This window comes from Sylvia atricapilla, chromosome Z (genome assembly GCF_009819655.1).
Source record: "Sylvia atricapilla isolate bSylAtr1 chromosome Z, bSylAtr1.pri, whole genome shotgun sequence".
NCBI lineage: Eukaryota > Metazoa > Chordata > Aves > Passeriformes > Sylviidae > Sylvia > Sylvia atricapilla.
The window spans coordinates 55,142,694-55,161,147 of NC_089174.1; the positions used below are offsets into that span (position 1 = coordinate 55,142,694).

General features: G+C 37.3%; 1 protein-coding gene across 1 annotated transcript in view; it reads right to left on the reverse strand.

Moving 5' to 3' along the window:
* Positions 1 to 18,454, reverse strand: part of ADAMTSL1 (ADAMTS like 1) — a 193,883-nt gene that overhangs the window by 72,567 nt on the left and 102,862 nt on the right. The window contains exons 16-17 of the mRNA XM_066339569.1: positions 11,197 to 11,498; positions 6,495 to 6,624 (exon numbers count right to left, since the gene is read on the reverse strand). Of these exons, the coding sequence (XP_066195666.1) occupies positions 6,495 to 6,624; positions 11,197 to 11,498 (432 nt within the window). The remainder of the gene's footprint in view (positions 1 to 6,494; positions 6,625 to 11,196; positions 11,499 to 18,454) is intronic.

The following is an 18,454-nucleotide window of genomic DNA, read 5'->3' on the forward strand; positions in this document are numbered from 1 at the left end:
TGGCCCATCAATGCCTTTTGCATGACTCAGAGATAACTCCCTCTGAGAGTTATCTCTCTCTTTAATGGGCCATTAAGGCTCTCTTCCATGACTCATCATCCCATTGTGAGATGCTCCGCCCATGGGGAAGAGCCAAGCATTCTCACCTGGATATAAGCTGGGATTTGGGACAGTAGAAGCAGCCCTCACCCACTGGATTCCCAGAGGACCGGAGCTACCAGACCTTTCTACAAGATTTCTGTTTCAGGAAGACCACCTTGTCTGGACTGTTTCCATCACCCTGCTCAGGTTGTATTCTGACTCTGTCAGTGGTTTTTCTTTTTGTATTTATTTTATTTTATTTTATTCTATTTTATTTTCCTTTTCTTCTCATTAAATTTTATTTCTGACTTAGAGCCTCTTACTTGGTTTGTTTTCAAAACCACAACAAGCTAATACTCATCACAAACCAAGCTATAACAAAACTGTGTTAGGACATGGCAAAATTGTTTTAGTAGGTTGGAGAAATTGTAGTAGGTTGGAGAAATCTGCGAACTGGATATCTGTGTAGAGGAAAATATCTAGGTATACAGTATTCTGATAAAGAACTGTGATTTATCACTCCAAGTATGAAGGATATATGGTATAAGTTAATAAAAAAAATGCACTCTAATATTTTATGAAGATAGTAGTCTGATGGCAATACAAGCTGAAATTAAGGAAAATGTCTCTTAATGTAATCCTATCAATGAAGGACCATCATATTGTTTAAAAAAGCAAAATAGCTGGGTAAGACCTCTGAAATTTTAAACTAGAAGAGCTGGAGGCAGGGTGTGATAGAGACTCCAGTGTTCCTTTGACCTCATGCAAGTTGCTGTGCTTCACATTTTGATGCTACACACATGGCTGAAAAGGGTCTCCTTGGGGACTTCACTGTAACTGTAGCTGAGTAAAGGACACTGAGGAGCCAGAAAGAAAGGGGAAGCGCAGGCTGTCAGACACACCTTGGACAATCTCTTTAGAGCTGGAAAGGGTGCAGAGCAGGAGATAATATTATAGAAAAGGGAAGAGAAATACATTTTAAGAAGAAATACATTTAAGAAGATGAATACATTTTAAGGCCAGGGTGGTATTACAATGGTGGGGGTAGGCATGTAGATAATGCAGATAAGAGCATCACAGAGCCACCTAAGGAGGGCAGCTTGTTTAGATGTCCCTGTATAGGCCAGTGTTTAGCATAGTAAAACTAGGGAATAAATGACCTTATGATTCCCTCACCAAATCCATGACTTCTGTCTAAAGACGTTTCTCAAACTAAAGGCTTCAGATAAGAGTGAATCTGCCCTATGACAGCATATTCCTTCTAATGTCTGATTCTCCAGCCTCTTCCACCACTGTTCAAGCTGTGGTCTGGGGTCCCAGGAGGATCTGTGGGCTCCATCTTATGAGGCTCTCAAAGACATCCTCAATGTGCTTCAGCTAAAAATAAACATTTAAATAATAGACCATTTTAAAAATACATCACTTGTTTTTAAGGATTTGAAAACCTGTCTGTGTCACAAAGAGACAGTAATAACATCTTTGCCTCATTAATGCTGATTTTAACTTACAACTCTGAAAAGAACCCCAAACTGCAAGACCTAGTAGTTCTTGATAATAACAAGAACCGGCATCCCCTTCCAGCAAGGCTGTAGTGCAATATCTCTAGACATAATGACTTGCAGACCTTTTAACCTTTTTTATGAACCAAATAGAGATGCTCCAAGATTTCACTCAGCCAATGCAAAACACATCTGCATTGACACCCTTCCACATATAGATCACTCTTTAATGGATTAGAGAAGGCTCTGGCCCTTTTACACATATTGAATTAATTTCAGATTAAAGTTGATGGAAGCATGCCTTACACTAAGTCTGACCTATCACCAATCTAATGCATTGAAAACCATGTTGATATTTTTTTATCCTTTACAGTTTAACTATATCTGAGAAATAAAGCAAAATAGATGACAATACACATTTACTGAATAAACATTAAAAAAAATAGCAGGTAATTCATCACACAAACACAAATCAAGCTGACACAGAAGAAAATAAAAAGACAGAGAAAAGAAACCCGCACACAATGAGGTACAGCCCAGACTAATTCAGGTGACTAAAAGGCATCAGGACCATTCAGATGGTTTCCTATCTTTTCTTGCAAACTACAGAGGGTTGAAGTGGTAAAGGCAGTGTGCTAGGAGAAAATTGTGTGCTATTCCTAGAATCATCTGCTTTTTCCTCTTTTATATTTTCTTCATTTTGTGGATTTCAGCTGTTCTTTGTTGCACAGAAATAAAAGTTCAGTTTTGAAAATATTCATGAACAAAGCTGTAAGGATTGCCTGTAATTTCCTCCATTTTCAATCATCTAGTTTTCATTGCTTTGATTCTCTCTTCAGACTCCATTCATGTTTACCAAATCTTTTCAACACACATTGACCAAATTATTGAGGAGTTATAATTAATAACAGAGTTACAACGTTCTCTTTCACCCTTTTGGTAGAGGTTATTGGCTTGCCATGAGGTGCTCATGCTGTTGCTCATATCAACAAGAGCAAATATATCTGATTAGATGATGACTACTCATAATTCAGGCTGTGGAGGTTGAGGAAAAGACACATTTTGGATGTTAGCAATTTTCTAATTTTCTTGTTGAAAACAGCCAAGCTAACATTGAAGCAGGGTTCTTCTAATTTTTTTTTTTTTTTTTTTTTTTTTGTAATTTAGAATACAAACATAACAATTCGTGAAACTGAGTGTTCTTGTTCTTTCCTTTTTTATTTTTTTTTTTAGTTTTATTTTTTACTTAGAGAAGAAACTTCTAGACATTGAATAGCTATTCTGAGTTAACTTGTGGAAGATCATGCTCTGCTCAATTATTGCAATGTAATTCTTCAAGTGGTACAGCTTGACTGACACAAGTTAAGTAACTGAATGACTGAATTAAAATTGTGGTAGTTTTCATTCCTCTCTCTCCTTTAGAAAGCATGCTGGTTCTGCTAGTACATCAAAACAAAGTATATTCTTTTTCTAGAAATATTAAACTAAGTTAATGGCAACAAATTTTACTCTGTAACTACTGTATTGAAAGTCAGTTATTAGCTCCCAACTTAGCAATCAGCTCTGCAGCCTTTCCCATTTCCTTAATTTGGTGCAATTTTTATTACACTGTTTTCCAGGAGAAAAGGATCAAGACTCTTTTTCTGCTATTGTTCTTGAGGCAATAAGCAAAAATCCCTCAACAAAATCTGAAACCCCAGGAGACTTAGTTGGGATGTGGATGAAATCTTCCAATTTTTTGTGTGCAACTCTTCCTTATTCTTAAGCCTTCTTCTGTAAGAATTTTAAGTATAGGGTTTTTCTGACTCCATACAGCTGTGAATATCTGAAGACAGATTTCTGTGGTTTAGTTTTTGTCTCTCTTCCATGTACCCAGAATAGTAGTGTGCCAAGATATTAAGCCAGAATTCCAAAGAGAATTTCAAAGCATTTTCAGCTGCTATATAAGAACCATCACCTGTCAGTGTTTTCACAAATGTGAAGTATATTGGCAGCATATTATACCTTCTACCATATTCTGTTCCAAGACAGACCAGAGCAATTAGGGATTGAAAAGACTGATGATACCACAGATTAATTCCAAGTATTAAGTGAGTAATGAAGTTTTCTAGTCTATCCATATCTATTTTCAGTAAGGAACAAAATGAATGTTAACAGTGCACCTGAACTATTCAAATGAACAGAACAGTAACCTTTTAATATAATTCTTCTAAAGTGTCCAAAAAAAAAAAAAAAGATAGATCAAAACCAGAATTAAATTACTCTTCACCTACTACTTCTACAGTATCTTTCTTGAGGTCCATGCCTTCTGATACCTCAGAAAGGCTGATGAGATTCTCTAGTTCAGTGCTTTTGTCTATCTATAGTAGAACAGCTAAAACAATTGTTTACAGCTTAGAGGACTAACCCTTTGAGAGGTTACAGAGTAGCCTCAACACATAATCTAAAATGCCTGTAGCAGAAGCCACATTAAGCTTTGAACTTTTAAGATTTAAATGTTCTCCCTCTACACCTAAGCGAGATCTTTAAGTGTACTAAATTTTAGACATAGGCATTAAATTCTAAGCATGCTGGGCTGTTTAGGTTCAGAAATGTCCCTGAAATAATTTCTTTAAATATATTAGGAGAGAATTTTTATTCTCTTGGGAAAGACTCCTCAGCCTTTTCTTCATGCTGTGGACAGTACTTCCTTGCCTTACCAAGACATTCATCACCATCTCAGTTGCCTTTCTAGTGGAATGCCTCCTCTACCCATAATAACTGCATGCTCTAGCAGTCACTCACACATCAACAATATTTTAGAAAAGTAGTTTTTATAATTTTAGCTTCTGTTAACGCACTTAAGCAGCTGGAAAACGGAGAGAAAAGCCAACACTGTAAGACCAGCCAGCTCTCTCTATAAGTCATCGGCAAGAGCTCTGGGAAGTATCAATGCTTCATAGATTTTGGAAACTCCTGTAGAAGAGATCTAAGATCAAGCCACAGTGAATTTTTGGACTTGTCAGTGGGTAGAAATGCCTTCATTAGCATCCATAAGGACGTGATTTTAACCTAAATTTCCATCAGAATCCCGGATCAAAATTTCTTAAATTGGAATTCTGAATTATCTTATGATTTAAACAAGGAGAAAATCCTAATTTAAATATATAATCCTTTATTTTTTCCTTTTAAAAGAAAGTATTGAAGTGGCTGTAAATAATGATTATAAAGCAAAAAAAAAAATTACACACTATTTGTTTCATTAATATATCTTCATTAATATATTATATTGTATTTAATGCAGTAACATTGGTAGGTGCAGCACTCAGAAGCTTGAAGGAAATAAGGTAATTATCCCATCACAGCCTGCCTGGGAGACACATCAACTTGCCTTGTTGCCTGTCTTTCCATTAGCCATGCTGCCTGCAGTCTGCAGGCCTACTTGCTCTGACCAGAGGAACCGCTTTGCAGAATATGTGCTGTTCTTCATCCTGGGCCTGCAGACAGGCAATTTCCTCCAGACTGAGGGGGCTTCAAGAGAGAAGTTGTATATACAGGGGAGAGAGTAATTTCCCCTCTTCTCAGTTGCAGCCCTAGGGGTGGATTAAAGCTGCTTAGTCTTCCTCCTCAGCACCAATTCCTACTTCACAGGCTTCACCTCTGCTTCACAGGCTGATTCTTACCTACACCATGATCCTCTTGTAATTCATGGAGGGAAACGCACACCTATATCTGCTCTAAAGTAGCTCCACTCTGGTTGCAAGGTTTCCACAGTGCTATGGATAATCATGCAATTAATTCAGGAAGTATTCATGCAATTACTCAGACTACTTTTGTAACAAAAGTCATATGAATACTGGCCTACATGAGTGTGTTTTGGTTTTTCCTAACTACTGAGTACTTATTTTTCATGTCAGAATTGATGGTTGATCAATCTTCTACTATGCACCCTTAGCATCAGTGATGCTTGTACCAACGAATTACCACAAGATTTACACCTACAAAGTAAATTTAAAACATTTATATAATATTTGTGTGTCATATCCAGCAATAAAGACAACTTAACAAAGTTAGGGGTTTCAGTATCCTCATAAGGAATTGTAGTGCTTTGGTAAGAAAATTTCAGTCTATTTGTCTCTGCTTGTCACAAATTCAAAACCCTGATTATCAACCAAATCGTAATTTATGTCCTTATTGTTATTTCATTCTGGCCATCTTTGATTTTTAATGTGAACCTTCTCTGCATATCCCAAATCGACTATTATTCATAACAACATACCTCTCTGTAGCTTGTTGTCCTGTAAATCATACATACAACTATCAATAAATGCTCTAAGGTATATCTACCACCTGGATAGTGCTGAGTGTTTTAAATAATCCAAAGATATACGTCAATGTATTTAAAATCTGATGCAGTGTCACAATGGAGCGAATGCACCTGTGTACAGCTGGGAAAAAAGAAAATATGTATACAGTACATCTTACAGACTTGACAGGCCTCATTTTAAAAAAAACCAACCAAAACATAAGAATGTCCTAACAGCTATTTTCTGTTGACAGGGGTGCAGATGTGAATCTCTGCAGAGAAAGATCGGCTGTTTTTAGGGTCATGATTGTGGAAACTGCCTGAGGCCAGGGACAAACAGATTCTGCAAAACCTTTTCTGAGACGGGAAGTTCGAGGAGTCTCTTTAAACTCGACAAAACTCTGGGTAAAGTTAAGTCAGTCTATAAATTGTCTACTCGAAGGACTTGAAGAGGCAAACAGTCTGAAGTTTGCCCTTTGGTCTTGTGGCTCTTTTGAAATTCCTGATCAATATGATTGTGGCAGGAAGAGGATGTAAGCCCCTGCAGTCTGAGAGAGGCATACTTGAGGCACTGTGTGTCTCCAGACTGAAAGGCAATAGAGTTTGGGGTCACTTAAAATTATGCCTACCTTGGGGGGCAGGGATCCAAGCTGCAGGTCTTCAGCAGCTGTGGAGGGCGACGGCTGCTAACGCACAGTGTTTCGTCTGCAACCTCCCTGGTTTGTTTGTTCAGACAGGTCACCACAGCCTCCTGGACACCTGCACACAACAGATAATGGTCACAGCCAGCTCTCCATACCTGCAGGGGCAGCCAAGGTCCAGGGTGGGCACAACAGGACCAGCAGGGCTGCAGCAAGTGCGGACACCCAGCCTGGGGCTGGCAGCTCTGGGGCTGCAGCCCCAGCTGTAGACTCATCATTGCTTTCAGTCTCTCTGAAAGATTTCTCAGTGCTGCAGTAAATAGTCCATATGTTCATTCACTGCTTACCTCCCTGGACAGAAAATTGTCCGGTGCTCTCATTTTTTCATTTTGAATGAAGTGCAATGAGGCAGTTTAGTTTTTAGGCCAAGCAGGCCAAGATATGAAGATGGCCATGGTTTTCATATGCTGTATTTTACCCAACAGTATGGCTTCTACACGTGCAAAAGTAAAGTAAAACATGGTTAGACAATTCAGCCGCTCTGAGTTTACTCTTCTGCATCTATGGGATGCATCCAAATTAAAGAGGCAAGCCTGGAGAGTATATGTCAGAGCTAGGAAAGAATGGGCTAGAGAGAGCTGGGAAAGAACAGTAGCTGTTGGGACTAAGAGAAGCTGGAAGATTTGGTTATTGTGGTTTAACTCAGAAATTCCTTGTTAAATTCAAAATCCTTATGCAGACTATGGCATACCAGTTACTCTGACTTCTCCTATGACTAGGAGTATCACAGGCTTTTTCGATCACAAGGTTAGAAAGCTAGAACATCAAGGAGTGCAACATTACATGCCACAGGGAAGAGGACTGGATGAGAAAGGATCTATTTCCCCATGGATAAAAGGGGTCTGAGGATAATAATTGGCCTGAACTTCCTGAAAATCTTATCCATAGTGGTTCAAATACAGTGAAAGTATGCTTTTTACATTAATTCCTGTGTCCTGAGTTAGGAAAAGATTATTTGAATTCCCAACAATTACTTTACAGTTTCAAAACCAGCATTTTCCAAAATATCTCACTGTTTTTTAAAGACACTAATGTGAAAGGAAAAAAAACTAAACCAAAATAAAGCATTTTAAGACTTTTAAGGCATTGTAAGACCTCCAAAACAGTGTCACAAAGATAACAATATCTTTTTGTGTTTCTAATGCCAGGGCACATGTCATTAGGCAAAAAAATCATTCCATATCATTCAAGAGAACCAAAGTGCTATATAGCTGATCATCGTTCCTGTATTCCTGACACTATTGACAGATTAATTTTCCTTGATCTCAGTATAGACTGAGCCTCCCAGAAAAGAGGCTTGTTAACCATTTTTTTGGCTGCTGTGCGTATAAGCCTATTAAGGTCATGGCTACGACATAGGACTGTGCAGCATGTCTCCCATATCCCAGGTACTGAAAAAAAAAAGAAAAAAAAAGAAAAAAAAGAAATTCAATAATTTTGGACACAGACACCAACATCAAAATTACCAAAGTCCCTGTAGTCAGCAAATGCTGTTGTGGGTTTCCTTCTTTATAAGGCAGCCCCCATATTTTCAATTTTGCCACTAAAGTAATCTCTTAAAAGACTTAAGAAAAATTGTAAAAAGGGTAGCCTATTGAAAAAATAGAGCAAATAGTACTGATTTATGTATAGGAAAATAAATCTACAAAACTTATATATATGAACAAGGTGTTCACTGCCCTGTCATGTTCATTGTTTTTCTAGCTCAATCATTTTTCTGTTGAGCATGTAATCACATTGTGTGCAGCAAACATAGGCATATGGATTCTCCAGAATGGAATGTTCCTCTCTGAAGAACAGAAGTGGTTCTCTACCTCATGGAAAATGGTGCTGTGTTCAAACTACTGGTCTCCCTTTTGCATGAAACATCAGTGCAGGCCTGACATCAAGACCAATTTGATGAAGCCAGGAAAAGAAGGACTGCTGATCCAGAGGTATGGAAACCATGAAAGTATTTTTCCAAACTCTGTGGAAAGAAACCACTGATTCCTGCCACATGCTGGCTGATGTGATTCTATTTGCTAGGAACACAGTTCACTCACCTTCTGTATGTCCTTCTCAGATAAAATTTTATAAACTGAGTGTGCTTCCGCAGCTTCAGTTTCTCCTCTCTGAAGGGTGTCACTAATGAGCTCTTGACCAATTATTATCAATTTAACACTTTTTCATTGTCTGTTTCAGTCTTGACTACTGAAAAGTGATCACTATGAGGTCTTGAATTCAACCTTTTCTCCATTTCTCATGCTCACGGTTTTACGTTATCAAATTCATATAGCCAAGCTCTAATCCTATTGTTCTTCAGTTTTCAGCATCCGACCAGCCCTAAACCTCCCATTAAGTTCATTTCTCATGCTTATTTCTCTCATCCAAGTCATCTCTGATTGCAATTCCAATAATTCTTGTCCAAAATTCAGGCATTCTATTCTGTCTATTAAAATTTCTTTTTATCTTTGAAAGGTCTTGATAAGATCAGTAATCTTGCCTGACAGCACAGATATCAAAGGAAAAAGTTCCTGTTAGAACATGGTTGCTAGAATATTTATTGACAGTTTTTGGCTTTAATGGCTTGTGCCAGGAAGGAAAAAAAATCTGGCTTGCTCCAGCAGTAAAAAAAATCATCAGAATAACTTTCTTCCGTTTCTTCTTGAATCTAACAACAGTGTGTCTCAGCATAATGATAACAAATGTCCCTCTCTTTTTGATTGGCCAGCGTGGAAAATTGATCCAAGATTTAAATTAGGATGGGTCATTGAACATGTAGAGAATATAAAAACTTTTGATAATAAATCAGAAGTTCCACAGCACAGAGATAATTAAAAAGGTATATGAATTTCAGGAACTTCATTTGTCAAGTAATTGAATTCAAAACTATTTACTGCACAATATTACTAGAACAAAAGCTGTCTGCTTTAAAATTGCTTTCCTTGGAAAAAAAGAAATCAGTTCTCAACAGGAAATCACACTATAAAAATGTGTAATGGTGGGATATGAATCTAGGCAGTTTAAGTTCCTTTCAAAACACCATCAAATGAGAATTTCTGTGTTTATATCTACCGGGATAGAATAATTGTTACATGATATTTGATGACAGCTCTGGGAAATGAAGCCACCACCAGCAGACTATATGAATAACTCTGGTTGCTACTTCTTGGAGGTGAAAGGTTACTTCTGCATCTATCCAGTTTCTTCTCCCAGGACTCCAAACCCAATAAAATTAGTTTGACCAGTCTTGCACCTATGGCTATGAAAATATCTGACTTAGCATCTGCTAATCTGGAAAGTTTGGAGTTTTGATGTCAGACAGAAAGAAATCTTGGCTAAAAGGTTTTGCTGACACTTGAAAGAGATTAAATTTATAAAGAAAAATGTTTCCCACAAATCAGTTCTCTGTGAGTTACGTTTGAAAAATACAAGCATAAACTCTATATTCTAAGAAATTACTTCATTTCAAGAGGATATTTCTAGGAGCTGTTCAGGATTTGATAGTCACAATAAAAGTGTAACAAATTGTTACTGTTTGCCAGTAACAAACACATTTACTCCTGTAAGATCAGTGTTTGTCACCACTCAGCACACACTACAGTCACTTTTTTTTTTTTGGTGGTGGTGGTGTGTGTGTGTAGGAAATAAAGCAAAAGTGTCAATCGTGTGATAGCTGTGAACAGCTCTAAACATTGACTACCATCAGCAGGGTAAAAGTAAGCACAAAAAACCTTTAAATTTTTTTACTAATTGTTGTTTTTGAGACTGTAACTGATTACCTGTGACTCTGTACAGATTATTAATCTCATAGAATGCTGAGCTGTTTTCAGTTCTAAAGTATACATTTTGTATTTTTCTATAGTAATCCTTACTTAAATTGCCTGAAAGTTTTAAAGTAAAAAGGCAAGAAATTGAAAAATACAGGACTGGATGTATTTCTCAGAACTAGTTAAATAAAATGATGGGGGCTGGGGGGGTGGGGGGTGGGGAAGGATACTGGGAGCATGTTAATAGTCTATAGTATGTGCAACCTGAGAAACTGATTAACTTTGAGAAACGACAATTGCCAAGCCTTCTTGTTTTAGACAACCACATCATTGGTGCCATTTTGCCATAAGTTTTCTTTTGCACTGGGATTGGAGCTGATGCTCCTTATTGATAGGAGTTAGGGAACAGCTGAGCCCTTAAAATATCCATTATTTATTTCATCTGCTTTGGGAGGAAATTTACATCCACATGTTTTTGCTTGCACAGAGCAAACCAAGAGATGAGAACTAAAAATGATATGTGATTGTTAGCATGTACCAGACCCCTTTAACCTTTAACTTTTTTTTGATTATTGCCTTTGGGCAATCAGCTGATAAAGGAAACAGAAATATATGATAAATTGAGCACTCTTAGTGACAGTCTGAGCACAGATCTGGAAGTCCTGGGCTAAAATATGTTGTGTAAATGGGATTTTTCACATTTCTTATCCATGCCTTTTCAAATATGTTTGGACTCAGCAACCTTAAAGTTTTATTTCCTTCCTAAATGATTCCATGATTTTAACTAGCCATAGCAAAACAGTATGTCTCTGGGTATTAAGTGCCAAATCCACACTTTGAAGAAGGAAAGCAAATCCAGCTCAGAAACATTTTGCACTTACCTCCTCCACAAGACTCTGAGCACTCTGTGAAGCCTTCATATTCCCAGTCATAGAGCTCATCAAACTCCTGCAAGCTGCCATACAAAAGCTGAGTCTCCTCTGGGGTGTATTCAGTCGCCTCCCCACTGCATGGACCACTGTAACAGGCTCTCTGAGACACAGGTTTGGGACCTTCACATTCATCAATGGGCAGATCAGCCACAGACTGAGAGAAAGAGAGGAGTACTTGACATTTCACAAGCCGCATCTGGCTGCCTACTCCACACGTGACACTACAGGTGGACCAAGCCTCAGGAATAAATCTGTGAGAGGAAGAGAGCAAGGCAAGTTGTGTCCACAAATTTCCAGGGGAGTAAAGTCAGGGTAGTCCTACACAGGCCAAATTCTACTTAATGAAAAACAAGTACTTCATCTCATCATACATTTATTAAAAACACACACATAGGAGATTCTATCGACAACTCAGTTGTGGGTCTCCTCATATCCAAGAAGAAAGATAAACCCTTGTATCACCCATCTCGATCCTAAAATGTCTCAATGCAAGCCATCCAACAATCTCCAAATGTGCCCAATGTACATGATGTTCCCACAAGGTACCTTTTGCAAGTATTCAACATAGATAATCTTTGCCTTAGTTGTTAATTTTTTCTCTAGTAAGTATTGAGCAGGCTGCTGTTATCAGGTAATTGCAAGACTACACGGAAAATAATTTCAATTATTGTTCTTGTGTCATAGCAACTGTTTTTAAGTCTTAATTTGAAGCTGGCAAAAGTTAAAGAGAATTCATAATTTCTTTAGCTTGTTTTCTTTGTTTGGGTTTTTATTTTTTTAAAAATTTAAATTAAAGAAAATTTTAATAAAGAAATAAATTTAAAAAGTGTATTTCCCTAGGACATTTAACTTTCATTTTAAAAATGCCAAAACAAAACAACAACAGTGTTTAGTTTATATTATAGATTTGTTTATCTGTTCACTTGGCTTACTGATCAGTAACCCTTATATGTTCCAAATTTTTCCTCCTAGAAGTCCATTAATATTTAATTAAAAGCACTTTCACCTGTCATTACAATAGAACAGACTGAATTCCATCTCTCATTATTTTCCTCAACAGTGGAATAATTTCTTAGTTTCTCTGTGTTATTTCTTCTTTTTCAATGTCAGTGTTAGGAACTGGACTAACATTTTACTCAAAGTTATCAAGCGTAAGATTCACATTCAAGTCTATACCACATCATTACTAGTTTGTTGCAGCAATGTAACACACCTTGTTTTGCTGAGCTCATGTTGAACTAAGCTGACTCCTAAATCTGTCCAGAAACAATAGTTTCAAGGGCACTCTGTAATCTTCTATACCTGTGCCTTGATACCTGATGTCAGTGATATTGGAGCATTAAAGTTATGAATACAGGGTAATGTAGATAGCTTTATCTGACTGGCTTGCATTCTACAATGGCCTTTCTTTCAAACTTTCTGTCACAGGCAAGTTCTAAGGCAAGGGTTGTAGTTATACTTCGGGGACTAGAACAAAATAATAGATAGCTGGATCTGGCACTGATACTGGCTGAGCCTCACATGAACACTCCCTGTTGATAACACTCCCTCATCAACAGTGTTTGGAATCTGTCTGCTTCTGTAAACTCAGCTTTTGGGATGTATTTTTCTTGGAAATTTGGCAGTCACTTTCAGTATTCCTCTTGTCTTTATTTTGATAGGCCACAACAGAGTAGGACAGCTTTATCCATGGCTGAAGGCAATACACTTCTCTGTTTCTACTGTGGTCTGGGACTCTAGCAAACTTATTTATTATCTTGGGAATCCCATGAACAGTTTTGATACAAAGAAAAGGGAATTTTAATTTGGTGATCAGGATCTTTGAAAATATTTTTACACCCTTAACCCTTTCACCCACTGCCTTTCTCTAGCTGACAAAAGGACTTTCCATCCACACTGAAGTTAAAAAAATTCCAAAACCTAAGAGGGAAGGTAGTGTTTTCCCAGGTTGTACATATCAGGATCCCTGAATGGAACATCACAGTCTTTTGGAGCAGGCAGTGTGCATCTCTTTTTGTGGTTTATACCAAGAAACTCACTTTTTGTGGTTTATAACAAGATGTTTTGATAAGCCTGACATCTGCTTCTAGCACTATACCCAGAAAGTAATGAAAAAGAAAGAAATTAATTGCAGATTGTCCTGGGTTGTAGTTTAGGATGTATTCTATCACCATCTTCAGTTAATGGCCCATCAATGCCTTTTGCATGACTCAGAGATAACTCCCTCCGGGAGTTATCTCTCTCTTTAATGGGCCATCAAGGCTCTCTTCCATGACTCATCATCCCATTGTGAGATGCTCCGCCCATGGGGAAGAGCCAAGCATTCTCACCTGGATATAAGCTGGGATTTGGGACAGTAGAAGCAGCCCTCACCCACTGGATTCTCAGAGGACCGGAGCTACCAGACCTTTCTACAAGATTTCTGTTTCAGGAACACTACCTCGTCTGGACTGTTTCCATCACCCTGCTCAGGTTGTATTCTGACTCTGTCAGTGGTTTTTCTTTTTGTATTTATTTTATTTTATTTTATTCTATTTTATTTTCCTTTTCTTCTCATTAAATTTTATTTCTGACTTAGAGCCTCTTACTTGGTTTGTTTTCAAAACCACAACACCGATATTATTATAAAATTTGAAAATATTTATCATGCTGCTAGAAAGATGGTGAGAACTCTTTTAGGAGCAAAGCTTTTGGGAAAATAATGACGCAAACTAATTACATTTTCCTGCTCTTAAGACATTTTAACTTAAAATGTCAGTCTTGTTTCCAAGATGAGATCATTCATTTTGAGAGGGTTGTACTCTTTAACAGTACAGGCAGGCCACTCTAAGACTGCAGCTGCTGTAATTTTATTTTGATGTGGAAAATCTCCTGTCAGTGGTTCAGATCAGCCACTGTGATTTAGATATTCTGATAGTTGAAATGAACAGCTTCTAAAACTGGAAAACTGAAAAGTAGAAACCCTAATCAGATTATGCAAAAAAAGGGTCTTGGTCTTCATCAGAATCTGTCTTCCTTATATTTTTTGAACACTGTAAATTGTTGTGTGACCTGTTGCACTCCAAATCAAAAGGGAGGATATTCTGCGAGGTATTAAAATTATTCATTTAGAAAAACAGAGATACTTCAAATACTTGGAATATTTACACATGATGTGTATCATACAAAAAAACATAAGAAAAAAGGGAGTGTATGTGAAACAAAATTAAGAACATTACTAAAGCAGACATGATCCTATTTGAAATGAGGCTTGATCTATAAATGCAATGTATTATATTAGTCCACCTGAGTCAGCAACTCATAATGAAAATAATACAACACCATCAGGAAATGATATTTTTTAGCTATCTAGGCCCAACTTCTACATTTTGAGTGCTAACTTTGGAAATGTGATTTAATTCTAGTATAAATATAGCTGCTAAAGAGAAAATTAGCAGAATCAAAAGATTTTAAAGCAGAAAAAAAAGTAGAAACTCAATAAAACGCTGCAAAGAAATCTCCATACAGTAATTCTCATTAAAAATGGAACATTTATGTAATGTGAATGTGTAACATAAATATACAATGTTTCTGAATTTTCAATCATCCTAACACCAGAGAATTATAAAGCCTTTCAGATATCTTTGTATTATCATTAATGAAAAATCTTGACAAATGGTGAGCACAAACCCCAAAAGGTATATGAATAAAAAGGAAACAGTTAATGGATTTGGAGTTATTTGTCCTACATATAGCTCATCTTCCACAGCTCAGCATTAGGCATTTCTGTATGTTAACCATTGAGCTACTTGAAAAATGGAAGCAATGAAATAGATAAACTGAGAAGTAATTTTTTTTAAAAAATGGGAAATGATTGACATGTTTCAGTTGTCATTCCATATTTAATTAAATCCCACTGTAATAATAATTCCTCTAATAACAATAAACAAGAGAAAGGCATAAGTCATTCCTTCAGCTAAGGACTGATGTATATTTCCCTCTACATAGCAACATATACATAGCTGGGGAAGTCAGAAGAGAAATAAGAAGACAATGTCAATGCTCAACAGTGGGAGACCTTTCACAGCAGGTCACAGTGGGTTCAGTATGAGGCCCATGGAGAGCTCTGCTGGGTGTTTTGGAGATTTTCAAAACTCCTGATGTATGTAACAACAGCCTCTTCTGTCTAGGACTTGGGTTCCTGCATTATGTGTTAAGGAGAAAAGCAAGTGTATACATACTGGTGTGCTTTGAGATATGGAGAAAAATAGCTATAATTCTTCATTGCTACATAATTACATATTGCCCTTAATTTTTATTGCTTTTGGTTGTTGATTTTTTCCCCTCTTGCTTTGTTTGTTTGCTTTTTTTAAACAACCATTGGTTAAATCCATGGCTTAGATAAAGTCTGAAGTTTTGAGACATGCGCATACCAGTGGGACTGAGTGTTCTAAGGCAGAGACACCCTTCTTTTAAGGTATCTAAACTCAGATACTACTGGTGAAATTAAATGTTCAGTGGCTTCTTTGAAGGCTTGGGAATTTTCTGTGATAGATCAGAACTGAGCACAGACTTCCAGACTCCTTGTCTTGGGCTGAAATGCAAATCCATACTTTTCCTCCAGGAAATGCAACCTTTCCACAGGTTTTAAGGCATGAGTAACACCACAGAATGCTCACATACAGCACTGGATAGCTGCTGGTGTCATTGTTCAGAGACGTGAAGCAGTGGTCATTATGACTTATCAATAAAATATTAGGCTCCATCTATAAGAGTATTAACACTGGAGGCAGCTGCATAGGTCCTATTCCAATCAGAGTGATTACATTCTGTCCCTCTATAGTTTCTTTTAAGTTGTTTGAATATTATTTTTCTTTCATGTTTGTCTCTTTATTCGATGCTGTTGGTACTTTTCATTCATTGCTGCCTTTCTCCACAAGGAAAGATAACTGTTTCTGTCCTGTATTGTTATTACACATAAATCCTAAGTAGTTGTGACTGTGTCTGGTGGGTCCTTGAATGAGTGGATAGAAATCATTACCTAATGTGTGCCTGTTGCATTGCTGACCTTCCCTTTGACCAAGCATGTATAGCAGATCTTAATACGAAGAGTTTCCCTACACCTTCTTCTTCCTCCTCTTCATTTTTTGAATCTAAAGAGGACAAGCAATGGCCCAGTAAATAAAGCTAAATATGTCCTCACTATCTTTTTTTGGCAATCCAACAATCATAACATGGTTTATTTTTAAAGTAAAGCTATAATAGGGAGTTTCAAACTTACTAACCTGTGAATCGAGTACAAAGAACATGATTGAAATTGTTCAACAAGGAAAATCAAATAAAAATAGCTTATGTGTCTTTAGAAGAATAAATACCTACTGAAAAACAAAAAAGAGATATTGAGTTCTTCTGCCACACTAATATCTCTGTCCAATTCCCTGACGGCTTTGTTGCCCTTGCTAATGCATGTCAGGAATTTCCCTTTGTTTTTTACTGAACTAGCCCCATCATTATGATGGTGCCATCTGGCATCCAGATATTACTGTTTTCCCACTCTCCCATCACTCTGCCACCCCCCAGCCAGCCCTGCCCTTTTCTTTATGGCTAGCACCAGCGTTATTTATGGTAGTATGTTAAAAGCTGGATATGGTGCTAACATACAAAAGCATTTTTCAAAAGTTAGAGACAGAAATCTTTTAAGAAACCCTCCACTACTCATAAATGCAATCACATTATGCACAAATCCCCATGCTCTTTTAATCTTGACTGCTGTTCTTTCTGACTCTAGCTGTCACACTGTGCTGGTGTAATGAATTCTAGTGGAAGAGATCAGACAGAAAGATACAGTGGCTCCTTCCTCAGATAACATTTCTAATACCTGGTGAATGGTCACTTCAGGGATGGACAGCAATAGGAGAACAACATGCCCCTCAACACAGGACAGCAAGGCATTCTCACCTTAAACATTTGTTCTGACAAAGATTACAATACTTTGTTACTAACATGGAATATTTCACAGTAGTTCTGTCAGCAATTAATTTTTAATTGATCCCAGTTTGGGGTGCAGTAGGTCAGACAACACAAACCTAACTATTCCCTCTAGACTTGAAGTGGCTGAATTAGTTGTGATTAATTCTTTGAGAAGCAGAACCAATAAAGAAATATTTAACATGGATTTACATTTGAAGCCTGAGCGCCCAAGTGGATTCTCTGCTATCTTTTAAGGACTGAACTCCTTTAAAAACCTTTCCTTCATCTGGGGAATTCTACTCAGCTGTTTATTTCAGTGTGAAAAATACATGTGAAAAACACTTCCACTGCATTTCCTGAAGAATATCAACCAAGTTTGACAGAGGAATAAAATTCTCTGTGAAAATTTTATACCTCTGTCAGAATCAGTTAACAGTAATAAATTCAGACATTACTGAGAGGAGAGGAAGGCAAATGACACATAGACATACACAGACAAAATTCTACTGTAATTCTTGCTTGCATTAGAAATTCCTGAAGATATAAATAATGAGAGGCATTATACACAGATGGAATAAAATTGCAGCATCTGGTAACTTGTCTGAAGACACTCCCATTGCTTCAATTTAAAATAAACACAGTTATGAACAAAATGCTGCCTGCTCAGCACCTGGCTTACCCATGCCACTGGAGGCCTTCTGCTGTTCCTTCTGTCCCACAGCTGCTCACATTCTGGTTATTCCACAGTCAGCAAAATAGCTGACCATGTCACACACAGTTTTACACAGCTAATGCTCAATTCAACATTAAAAAGCTCTGAACTGTTACAAGCCTCAAATTACCATGCACCTACACACCAGACTGATCATTCATCAGCCGAAATATTTGGGTAGTAGCCTGACATCTGTAAGGGTGGTGGGCCATGGAGTATTACATTGTGTCTCTGCACAGCTGCAGAAGCACTAGACGAGAGGTGCATTATCAGGGAATACACCTTGCTCTTGGAGTGTTTGAAATCCCAACACAGCTGAATGAAACGATGCTTTAAAGTTGTCCCCAAAGCTGATTGTTCCTTGTTTTGTTGTGAGTTCTAATTGTTTTGTCTCCTTCTTTATATCGTTACACACAGTTTTTAATCTAATAATCAGGACCTAAAATGAATTACTATTTGAAGTCAGACACTAATGAAAAACATTATTAATAGTGAGGCACTGAAACCAATTTTAGGTGGAATTCAATGCTCAAGATTCCTGAAACA